The 12,018-nt window shown below is 59.2% G+C and overlaps 1 protein-coding gene across 6 annotated transcripts in view; it reads left to right on the top strand.

Annotated features, from left to right (window-relative positions):
* The window catches only part of KIAA1755 (KIAA1755 ortholog), a 41,237-nt gene extending 31,868 nt beyond the window's left edge, over nucleotides 1-9,369 (top strand). For 3 of the 6 annotated variants that reach the window (XM_070485915.1, XM_014847181.3, XM_070485916.1), the window contains 4 exons: nucleotides 1,864-2,002; nucleotides 3,215-3,337; nucleotides 3,976-4,194; nucleotides 8,068-9,369. In XM_070485915.1, the coding sequence (XP_070342016.1) occupies nucleotides 1,864-2,002; nucleotides 3,215-3,337; nucleotides 3,976-4,194; nucleotides 8,068-8,769 (1,183 nt within the window). In that variant the 3' untranslated portion in view covers nucleotides 8,770-9,369. Of the gene's footprint in view, nucleotides 1-1,863; nucleotides 2,003-3,214; nucleotides 3,338-3,975; nucleotides 4,195-4,970 lie in introns of all 6 variants that reach the window. The other 3 variants (XR_011494639.1, XM_070485917.1, XM_044748433.2) reach the window with 3 other exon arrangements.
* Nucleotides 9,370-12,018: the final 2,649 nt, after the last annotated feature.

Here is a 12,018-nt window from a genome sequence, read left to right as displayed (position 1 = left end):
TAGGGCTCAGATCCTGGACTGACGCCTCGGCAAGGTCCCCGTCCCTTCTCTGCTGCTCCTCTTCAACCCCGGCCATCCTCAGCCGGGGTGAGCATCGGAGGACAGCCTCTGGCCGTTTCTGGTCACCCTCGGGGACCTAGCACCTTCTCTGACCCCAGAATTGTGTTTGTTCTCTCCATCAGAACAAACACAGTTACAAAGTTTGCATCAGCTTCTAACGAGCAGTTTGTTTATTTCACCACCACGTACACAGAACTAAGGATGTACACAGCCTTGTCCTCAGGGCTTTACAGATATTGACTCACTTAATCCCCACCCATGAGGGAGATCCTGCTGTTATCCTCCTTGTACAGCGGAGGAGCCTGAGGCTCAGCGAGGTTAAGTGACTTGCCCAGGGTCACACAGCTGGGATGTGGTGTGGGCCAGGACTCGAACCCAGGCAGCCTGGCCCAGAATCTTGAACGCACCACACTGAGCTGCGCCCACGGGCAGATTCACGCTGACGTGAGTGCCGGGCAGCAGCGGGTGCTGGCGCGGCGTGTGGAGTCACCTCCTTGCCCCTCACACGGGCCGGTGGGCTGGCACCGTCTTTCCCGGCACGTCCCCGCCTCCCTGCTGGGCCCCCAGCCGCCTAGTCCGCCGTAGGTCCCTGCAGACCCCTGGCCGCAGGCGGATCCACCAGGGGGCGCTGTGGCCCCACATGAGTCCCGCGCGCGGTTTTCCAGCACACGGTCCCGGGCTCCCGCCTGGCGGCCCTGCCCCCTCCCTCTGCCGGGCGGGGTGGCGTTGTCCATCCCGCGAACGCACCCGGGGGCTCACGCCTTCCTGGGGCGGGGGGGCAGTGACCTGTGGGGGCGGCCGTCAGATGGGGCGGCCCGCAGCGCGGCCCCCTCAGGAAAGCGGATCTCCTCCCATCCCCTCTCTCTCCTTCTCCTTCTGTAGTAAGACCCCCGAGGGCAGAGGAGGGTGGGCGGGATTTGAGGGGTGATGGAACGCCCGAGCACCCTCCCTTTCCCAAGCGTGGCCACGCCTGGAGTCCCAGCTACACCCCTCCATTTACGTCCTGCTGGCTTGGACCAAGTTTGCAAATTATGTGCAGAAAAAGCCGTGGGCTGGGCGCCGGTCCCGACTGCCCGGCTGGGGTCGGGGCCTCTCTCCCGACCTCAGTTTTCCCATCTGAGAAACGGAGGCCAGAGCGGGAGGCCTCTGACAGCCGCTCTCCACCGTGGCAGGGGAAATCGCAGACCCCGAGCCCCGCGCCGTGGTCAGGGCTGTGAAGGTGGGGGGCCGGCTCCCAGCCCGGGCGGCCCCGGAAACCCGAGGGCTCTGGAAAGCACTCACGTCCGGGGCACACTCGGAGCCTGACGCACTTGGCCCAGGTGGCCTGGGCATCGAGATTTTTAAAGCTCCCGGGGCGGGTTGTCACGTGCAGCCGGGGTTGAGAGCTAAGGCATGAGATGGTTCAGTCCCTGCAACCAACCTGTGAGGTGGGTTCTGTTACCCACACTTCTTATAGATGTAAACACAGAGATGCAGAAAGAAATTTGCACAAGGCCTCACTATCAGGAGGTAGCAGGGCTGGGATTTGAACCCGGATCTGTCCAGCTCCGTTCATACCCTCCGAGGGAAAGGAAGGGTCATTTGGTTTCCTGCTGTGTCCTCTAGTCCTCCCAGTCCCATGGAAGGCCAAGGCTGGGCCCAGAGAGGTGTAGGGACCTGTCCAGGGTCACACAGCAAGTCAGCAGCTGGAATACCCCAGCCGGGGCCACGGGCTTGGTGGGAGTTAGGGGGCAGGCCTATGCTGGGCAGGAGTGCTGGGGAGGGTCACATCTTAGGCTTCTCTCACCTTCCTCCACCTCCCAGGAGTCATCTGGCTGAAGCCACTGCTCTGTACAGCCTCATGGACGAGCAGCTGCATGTCCTGGTCACCGCGTCCAACCACCTCCTGGGGAGGCTGGAGCTCCGCGTCCGCCTGGGCCGCCTGGAAGCTGCCATCCTCCAGGTGAAAGGGGAGGCTTGCCTGGGGGAGGTGGCGGCTTCTGCCTGGCCAACCCCCACAGGGAAGGTCCTGTTCCAGGCCGTGTCCCAGCCGGGCACTCTGCCCTGGTGTAAGGACACGAGGTTGGCAGTTCTTCAACGGCCGGGCAGGCATCCTTGGGACACATGACGTGACACTCAGCAAGTGCTTAATGGGTGAAGACCTAACCCCCAAAGCTACACTTATGGGAGACCAGCTGTGTGCCGAGGCTGGGCCAGAGCCCTTGCACCCAGCATCGCTTACCAGCCTCATCACTTCCCCGTGCTGTGGGGAAGGTGCTCACAGATGAGAAAACCCAGGCCAGGCGACATTACATCACCGGCCCCGTGGCCGCACCCCATGGTCTGATCCTGGAGCCCACACCTGGCAGCACCTCGTGTGACTGCGCTGCCCAGAGCAACATGTCCCGTCACCTTGGGGCCGTGGGGCGCAGTGCGCTCTGGAGCCAGATGGCGTGGGTCCGGTCGTGGCTCCGGCCCTTACTGGCAGTGTGACCCTAGATTAGTTATTCAACTGTTCAGTGCCTCGGTTTCCTCATCTGTTACATGGGGATAATCTTAGTTCCTGCCACACTGGGCTTTGTGAGGATGAAGTGAGTGAATACACGCCTTTAAGACACCCCAGAATAAGAAAGGACTTCTGCCCATGGGTTCAAGAACACCCCTGTGCCTGATCGAATCCTCACGTCTACCCCATTTTGCCACTGAATGAACTGAGGCCCCAGGAGGGGAAGCACCTTGCTCCAGTCACACAGTGAGTTCATAGCAGGCCCATGCACCTTCCTCTACAGCGGGCAGCTTTTCTCCAGCACTGTTTGCACACCCCGAGGGACAGGGAGCTCATCCCTCCCGAGGCTGCCCCTTTGATGACTGGGCGGCACCGAATGGTTAGAGTAAGCTGAAATTTGCCACCCTGTGACTCATTCAGACAAGTGTGCACCTAATGTGTGCAGGGCACCGGCCAGGCCAAATGCCCTCTGGGGTGCACTCAGGGAGCCCTCTCCCTTTCGGATATTTGAAGAACATGACAGAGCACTCCCTTCCCCAGGGTGTCTGTTCTCCCCCCAGAACTGGGAGGGTTTCCGTCCAGGCCAGTGGCCTCCCCGGAAGGTGGGGCGCTGGCCAGGGGCCGTCTCCCGGCAGCCCCCTCACGTCCAGACCTCCTGCCCCGCCCCAGGTCAGCAACTGGATGGAGCAGGAAGGAAGCCGGTGCCTGCGAGCGCTGACCCCCCGGGACGGAAGCCTGGAGACGGTGGAGCAGGCCCACGCGGCGTTTGAGGACTTCTTCCTGCAGGCTGCAGTGCGTTCGGAAACTGAGGAGCAACACCCGAGCAGAGGGAGGGGCGCAGAGGGGGCGGCACGGCAGGACCGCACGGCGGAGGTGGGAAAGTGCGAGGAAGCTTCCAGAGACAGTGAGGAGGCCAGCGCAGATCACAAATGGTTCCGCTTAGATGGTGTCTCCTCCAGGAAGCCTTCCAGGACCCCCAAGTCCACAGATGACCAATCTCAGAATCTCTGAGGGCTTCTTAAAATGCTGATTCCAGGGTCCCACCCTGGGCCTACAAAGTCAGCCCCAGAGAGCAGGGCTGGGGAATCTGCGTCCTTGGTGCACTGGGTCCTGGGCACAGGGTGATTGAGCCTCTGTTTCAGCCCTCAGGGAAAGCCCAGGCCAGGGGATGGGGGCGGGGGACAAACAGGGAAACAGGCAGAAAGGGACGACTGTGGGGACACGAAGACGTTGGGGTCAGGGAAGTTTCCCAGAAGGAGGTGACACTAAGCAGAGTCCAGCTAGAGGAAGTGAGCGGCCTGGGCAAGGGCCTGAGTCTCCCTTGTATAGATGGGGAAACTGAGGCTCAGGGAGTCTCAGACTCGGCAGCGGGTAGCGGGAGGTTGCAGCCCAGGCGGGAGCTGAGTGGACCCCCCACTCTCCCCGCTCAGGCCCAGTACCGGCGCGGCCTGGAGCTGTCTAAGCAGGCGGCCCTGCTGGGAGCTGCAGGAGGGGCCGGAGAGGCGGGAGGAGCCGAGCTCCCAGAGCTGGCCGCCTTCGCCGCCACCCAGCGGGCCTTCCAGGCTAAGCTGACCCACTTCTACATGGCGGCCGAGCGGCAGCGCACAGACCTGGAGACGCAGCTGCACCTACACCACTTCTGCAAGAGGGTGAGCCCTGCGGCCCGCCTGCACAGACACCCCCGCAACCCCCACGAGGCCCGGTGGGGGGGGGGGGCAGGGAGCGGCCTAGACACAGCACGAGGCTCTTTGCATGATTCATTCCCGTCGTCCCTTGAGTGGGAGAAAGCATGACCCGTGTTTTCCAGAAGGGAAACAGGGTTTGCGAGGTTAAGTCACCTTCCTAACCAGGGCGGGTGACCCCTGACCCCAGCTTGTCCCACTACACCAGGCAGCCTCTCACTGACCTGGTGTCAGCTCTCAAAGGACCCTCAGGAATCACCTGCTTCTTCAACTCTGGGATTAGGGGCAGGAGCCCGGGGATTTCTGAGCATCCCGTCAAAGCCATAGACTCCTCCACACATGGATTTCTGCAGGCGACGTCAGGGGTCAGGACCAGGCTGAGAACCTTGACCTCGTGCCCCGCCTCTGTGGCAGAGTTGGGGAAGCAGGATCAGAGAAGGACTGTCACTTAGCCAAGGTCACACAGCAAGCCCATGGCACCATTCGAGCGCTCTTTCCTCTGTCTCACCTTGCCCTGCACAAGGTGGGGGCGCCGGGGGAGGAGGGCGCAGTCAGCTGAGGCTGGGCCCAGAGGCTGCCCTGAGCACCCTCAGAACAGAGGCCTCAGTCTTCACCAGGAACCAGAGTTTGGCCAGGAGGCGGGGGGGGGGGGGGGTGGGGTAGCGCCACTGTGTGTGTACGTGGGGGGCGAGCGCAGAGTTGGGGTGGGAGGCGAGAGGAACTGCATCTTCATCTCCCAGCAGCCCAGTGTGCCACGGTTAATCAGCCCCATCCTACAGATGCGGAAACTGAGGCCCAGAGACGGAAGCACTTTGCCCAAGGCCACACAGCTGGAGGAAGGAAGAGCTGGGATTTGAACACAGATGTGTCTGCGCCCCACAACATGCCCCGTATTCTTCTCCGAAGGTGGGGGGGTGGCAGCCAACTCCCATGTCCCAGCAGCATGAGGATGGTGAAGATTAGGTGACCCTTAGGCGGGAGCCCACATTATCGACTGTGTCCTCCACCCAGGCCCTCCTGTGGGTGCTTCACAAACCCTGCCTGACTTAATTCTCACCATATCTTTATAAGGGAGGGGCACCAACATGGTTTCCATTTCACAGATGAGGAAACTGAGGCCCAAAGAGGACAGTGACTTGCTCGAGGTTTCCCAGAGGGTCTGTGGTCCAGCAGGATTTGCCCGAAGAGCCCCACCCTTCCTAAGACCATGAAGCCAAACCCCTCGGTTTTCCGATGGGGAAACTGAGCTCCCGAGGGAGCTGTAACCCAGCTGGGTCAGGAACCCACATCTCTGGCCCCAGCCCAGTGCCCTCAGCCGCCCCTCGCACTCACCACCGAGGACAGAGTGTGGGAAGAGGCTGACCCCTTCTCCCAGCTGTCACGCTGACCCAGCACATAGGGGACAGAGAACACAGGACGCTTCAGAGTGCAGCAGGAGGGACCCCGGTCAACTCACGCCTGGGGCGCCAGGAGAACAGGCCGCTCTCTGTCTCTCTGGGGCAGCAGGCAAGGGAGGCGGATGTGGGCAGTGATTGCGATGGGATGCCCCACTCCCAGCTGTGCAGTAGAGCGAGGCAGGGGTTGGATCTGAGACTGAGTCAAAGGCGACTTACGCCTACAGGGGCTGTGTGACCTCAACGCTAGTCTTCACTGCTCTGGGCCTCAGCTCCTCGTCAATAATAATGACTATAATAATAACAGCAACCCATGCTTATGTTGTTCTTACTACGTGGCAGGCCCTCTGTTCCTGTCATTTTGCATATCGTTTCGTTGTCACGCCAACCCTATGAGGCAGGCACTATTACTATGCCCATTTTACACTCAAGGAGACACAGAGAGGTCAAATAACTCACCCAGGGTCACACAGCTAAGAAGTGGCAGAGCTAAGATTCAAACCCAGACCATCCAGCTCTAGTGCCTGGTAGTGGGAGAATTAATTTAAACGTAAGTAACCCCCCAGCTTTGCTCAAATTTGGAACGATTATTATTAACATCAATATTATTATCAGTAGTGGTGGGAGGGGTAGTAATGCCTCATGGCTTAAGGGTGTCTGGAAGCTTCTCTCCCTTGCTTACTAATTTCAGCCCCTTGGCCTTCCCTGGAGAAACTAAGCTTAGTCCAGCTCTGAGGCCTTTGCAGTTGCTGTTCCCTCAGCTGGGAACGCTCTTCCCCTCCACCGGACGGTCTCTTGTCTTTCTTCAGTGCTCTGGCTCATGTGTCCCCTCCTCCGAGAACCCCATCCTGACACCCAGATCCCACCCCCGTTCTCTCTCATCACACTGTGTTTATCGTTTCCTGGTGCCCTTTGTGATCTGACGTTATCCTGCTGCCTCGTCACCTGCTTGTCCCTCGTCTGTCACCTGTGAGTGACCTCCCAGAGGCGGCGGCCGGGGCTGACTGGTCCTGCTCCTGGTCCTGTCCGCAGTGCCCAGCACAGGGCCAGCGCCCAGGGGGCTCGGAAATGCTGAGGACGACAGGCCAAGAGGTGGGAGGAAGAGTACGAGTTAGGAGAGGAAGGCAGGCGGGGGGTAAGTGTGTGAGGGTGGAGTCTGACCCTTGCCTCGAAATGGCACAGGAGGTGGCAGCTCTGACCCCAAGCCCCGCCATGGCCGTCCCCGCTGCTTGACCTGCGCAGGCCCCTTCTCTCTGGCGTGGAATTTTAATCCACACAACAAGGGGTCGGGCGAGATGATTTCCGAGGTGCTCTCCATCTCTGTCCAGCTCGGCCTGGAAGATGGAGTCCCAGACAGACAGACACACAGACAGGACAGCCCAGCGCGGGGCCCAGCCCCGGGTGGAGGGCGTGCGGGCAGCGGCTTGGGCACTAAATAATAATACCACAGTTGTGGGGCTAACGGAGATTTATGGAGCCCTTCCGCGGCCGTGAGCTCCATGTGCTTCCACCAATAGGAAGCCATTTATCTAAAGACAATTCCCTTAATCCACGGAAAGACGGTTTCCTTGGAGAAAATGGCTCTCCAATCCCACAAGCTAACAGCTCGCTGTCGGCTTCTAAATTAATGGAGAGAAAGATTATGTTTTTCACACGCTGCTGGGAACGGCTTGGCTCCTTTGCAGCCTGCAGATATTTTGGGTGAGTGGCAGAAACCCAAAATGGGGCGCAGGGCCTAGAGGGAGGGGCCTCGGGGCTGGGTCTGCTGACTGTCACTGGTGACTGCAGGGGTGCGACTCTACCTGGGCCAGTTTCTCTGTGCTAGGAGCTGCTTGGAAGATGCTGTCTGGAAAGCCGGAGAGATCTGAGTTCAAACCCAGCTCCTCCCTGACTTGGGATCTGGGGCAGGTGATTTCATGTCTCTGAGCCTCGGTTTCCTCCTCCATAAAATGGGCTGCGGGTACAGTTCTGTGTGTCACACATGAGACACAAGAGAGCCTGGCAAATAAACGTCAGCCGGCCCCCTCTCTCAGCCCCTCTCATAAGGGGTTCGCACAATTCCAGCATCCAAGTTTTCAGCACTCAAAAGCCTTTTCATGATCCTCTGGCACAACCTCCCATTTTACAGGAGGAGACACTGAGCCCCAGAAAGGGTAAGTGCTTGCTGGCCCCGAGGTCTATCAGCCGGTGCCCGAAGATCCCAGGGGTGCTGGGGACTCTTTCCTGCTGGCAGGCGTGTGTGTCCTGGGAAGAGAGGAAGCCCACTGTCATCATTGTCAGCGGGGGAAATCATGGCCACGCTGAGGGGCCCCTCTCATTGATTGGGTACTTGTTATTAACTCGATCCAGCAATATTTATTCTTCAGGTCCCCTCTCTGCTCCGAGAGGCATGTCCCTGTCCACACCGAGCCCCCACAGCCCCACTCCCTCTCTGCTTATCTCCCAGATGACCTGGTTCCACAGGGACTGTCAGGACCTGATGACGCAGCTCAGGCTGGGCAAGGCCCAAAGGACCAGCCCTGGGGACCAGCGCCGCCTGCACCGCTACCTGCAGCGACTGGCGTCCGAGTTCCCTGAGGAGAAGCTCACGGCCATGGGGCTGCAGGTGGCCTCCCTGAGCCGGGAAGGCCTGGGCCAGGACCTGTGGGAGGAGGCCCGGGTGAGACACGAGGAGATCCAGACCCTCCTGAAGAAGGCCATGGCCCACTGTCCGTGCCCAGCGGGTCCCACTGCCCACTCGGCACACCCGGAGCGAAGAGGGGCAGCCACCAAGGGCCAGGGTCTGAATGCAGAGGTCACCTCTAAGGGAAAGCGGGACCTGCCCCTCCAGCACCCACTGGGCCTGGACAGTTCACCCAAATCTTGTTGGCCTCCTTGGGCCCCCAGAGTGGGGCGCAACAGAAATTTCCTGGTGGGCCCCCAGCCCAGGGAAGCTGGCCAGGCTGTAGAGGCTGAGGATGGTGAGGGCCCCCGTGAACCCCTTGATCCTGCCCCTGAATGGTCTCTTGCCACACTCTTCTCCTGGCAGCGGCTCACCAGGCAGGGTCAGAGCCCCCGCCCCACTGGGGGCAGCTTCTCCTCAGAGGGGACAGACTCCCAGACGTCTCTGGAGGACTCGCCACAGACAAGTCCCCCAGCATCCCTCTAGCTGGGAGCCCCCACCATGTCACCAGGCTCCAGGGGGTAGCTGGGCTGGGGCCCAGCTGCAGAGGGAGCTGGGGAGCCCTGGCCGATCCCATGGAGACATGGCTCCTGAGCCCTCAGTGTGTTTGGCCTGTGCTGGGGGGAAGAGCACCTGGACCCGCTCCCGGCTCCAGAAAACTCCAGGAAGATCCGACTTACGCACATTGACGACGGTGAGAGAGAGGTCAAGGCAGGATGCAGTGGAGCAGGTGGTTGGCTTCACGGGCCCTGGGTCTCATTGTGGAAAGAGCTGCTGGTACGGACCCTTCCAGGGGTGTCAGTCATAGGCAGGCCCGATGCCCGCCTGGAGTTCAGGGGCACACAGCTTCCCCTTGGAGAGCAAGGGGCAGAGTTGCCCTCATACAGAACCATGGGTGGGGAGATGCCGGAGGGGCGCCTTGTCTCAGGGTCCCATGGAAACAAACCTCAAGACAAGGATTCGAGGGCACATCTATTTGGCTGTGATCCCAGGAACCCCTGGTGGAGGCGTAGGGAGGCGAGTCTGGGGAGGGAATAAAGGGTGTTGTTGTCAAGTAAATTACCGTGTGCTATTTATTCGCTGGCGCCATTGGCCTCCGGTGAAGAGAATCACCTGCTGGCAGCCAGTTAGTGCCCACAGAAGGGTAAGGGCGATGGAATGTCTGCTGCCCTCTCTACTCTGTCTCCCTGGGCTCCTCCAACTGACACGGGCCATCGGTCTCAAAGTCAAGGAACCCCACAGTCTTGTCCTTGCCCTCCGGAGAGTAAGGACTCTCGCCCTCCGATGTTCTCTGTCTTCTTCCCCTCCCCACCACTCCTCAGGCTCTGCATCCACTCCCCCACAGGTCCCCACCTTTCTTTAGGCACAGTCTCTGGTGCCCAGCATCACAGGGTTCTGCTGGTGGTTGGGGTCGGGCGAGGGGGTAGGGAGCCACGTCCCCATTCAGCAGGTGGTGCGGGGGCCCGAGGGAGAGGCCTTTACATCTCTGATGTCAGAGTGTCTAGAAGAGAGCCAGCCTCTCAACCGCCCTGCTAGAGCCTCCCCTGAACATCATTATGCTGGAAAGTGCGCCCACATCTCTGCCTTAGGATGCATTACCAAGACGGCCTTCTGGCCGCCCAGCCCTGGAATTTTCCTGGCTCTGGGAAGAGGGTGGAGCGCACATCCTCCCACAAATGAGGCTATGGAATAGGGGCAGGCAGCACTGGAACAGGCCAATGAGGACAAACAGGGCTTCTCAGGAGTCATCTCAGCAGACAGCCACACAAACCTCAATACCCACAGTGGCTTCAAGAATCTTCCAAGACTCAAGATTTCGTCAAGTGTGGTCTGAGGCCTGTCTGCCTCAGAACCACGAGCAAGGCTGATCAAAGGCAGCTTCCTAGGGGAACCCACCCCAGATAATTAAAATCAGACCCTTGGGGCCAGGAGTGGCTGGAATCTGCGTTTGTAACCAGCTGCTCAGGTATTTCCCATTGACTCAGCGAGGTGAGGGACGCTGTTGGGAAACATTTGGGGCTGGGGTCTGAGCTGGCCCCCACCCAAGCCAGCTCTGATTCTTGCATCCCAGTCTCCCGTCTTCCATCCAGACAGGCCTGGGGATGCAAGCGGTGTTTGATCAGCCCATCTCCATCCGTGCCTGTCGCCTCAGAGGGGAGCCGAAGGCTCTTAAAATGCTGTTGCCACAGCAACAGCATCCAGCCAGTGGGGACCACAGGCAGGGAGCCAGGGTACCTGGAGTGCAAGGATGGAAACTGACTTCTGAGCGACCACAGCTACTGCTAGGGATGAGGGGGGCTGAGCGAGATGGATGGTCCAAGAATCCTAGTGAGGGCGCAGTCCCCAAAGCCATCTTGTACATCCCTCTGTCTCCAAAAAGAACTGAACCCCAACAACTCGTCTACTCATAGCAGCCCCTGGGGGAGAAGGAGATGCAGAAATGAAATACAATGAATAATATATAAAGATAATGAAGAGGGGCTGGCCCCGTGGCCGAGTGGTTAAGTTCGTGCGCTCCGCTGCAGGCGGCCCAGTGTTTCGACGGTTCGAATCCTGGGCGCGGACATGGCACTGCTCGTCAGACCACGCTGAGGCAGCGTCCCACATGCCACAACTAGAGGAACCCACAACGAAGAATACACAACTATGTACCGGGGGGCTTTGGGGAGAAAAAGGAAAAAATAAAATCTTTAAAAAAAAAAATAAAGATAATGAAGAATAATATTAATTGCTAACATTTATTCTGCATTTCCTTTGTCCTGGCTTGGTGCTAAGCCCTTTAAAAACTTCCCAGGGCTCAGCGAATTTTGCACAGCAATGCTATGAAGACAAGACTGATTTCAGCCCGTTTTACTGAGGAGGAAACGGAGGCTCAGAGAGGTTTGGCAGTGCCTCTCCCAGGGCCACGCAGTGAGTGGCAGAGCTGGGACTTGATACAACGCCGATGCTTCAGACTCAGCCTCCGACACGCCTGGGCTGGTTGCTGGTTCTGCAGTGGCCATGGACTTGGTCCCCTCAGAAGTCCTGCTGTGTCTGGCCACCGCCCTGTACCCAGGGGCTGTGGTTGGGCCGGGCGTGGTCCTTTGGGCAGCACTAGCAGTTACATCCCATCTCCGGTAGCACTCAAGGCAGTGTGGCACAGTGGTCAGTCACATAGCTCTGGAGTTGGACAGATGGGCTTCCCGCCCAGCCTCCACCCCTCACAGGCTGTGAGTCCTTGGCCAAGTTCCGCTACCTCTCTGTGCCTCAGTTTCCTCACCTGTGACATGAGAATACTCAGACCTCAGAGGCTTGCTGTAAGAATTAAATGAGCTAAAGTGTGTGGAGCCTCGTAAGTGCTTGTTAAATGGTATCTAGTCTTATACTTTGGCGCCAGCCGGGCCAGCCCCTGCTTTCATTACCTAACAAGTCACAGAAGACATTTCTCCAGAGGCCACCAATGAATGACAATTTGAATTATGTGAATTCCCTAATTTGTTTTCTGGATCCCTAGTTGTCTCTCGAAGGCCAAAGAGACCTGATTTGTTGACTTTTGCCCTAGCCCGCCCAGCATGGGGGCGTGGCGTGGGCTCCCCAGAGAGTCCCCACTGGTGACGCCATAGTTTTGCGTTGGCAGAGCCTCAGCCCCTACAGGCTGCCGGGGAGGCAGAGGGGCCATGTCCCTCTGTGGGATTTTTAGGAAGTTTGAGCCTGTTCTGGCGGGAAGAAGGCGGGTCAGACAGGGAACCCCAAGTC

The sequence above is a fragment of the Equus asinus genome, chromosome 15 (genome assembly GCF_041296235.1).
Source record: "Equus asinus isolate D_3611 breed Donkey chromosome 15, EquAss-T2T_v2, whole genome shotgun sequence".
Taxonomy (NCBI): Eukaryota; Metazoa; Chordata; class Mammalia; order Perissodactyla; family Equidae; genus Equus; species Equus asinus.
Note: the sequence above shows the minus strand (reverse complement) of the source record. Positions and strands in the feature narration are given on the sequence as shown.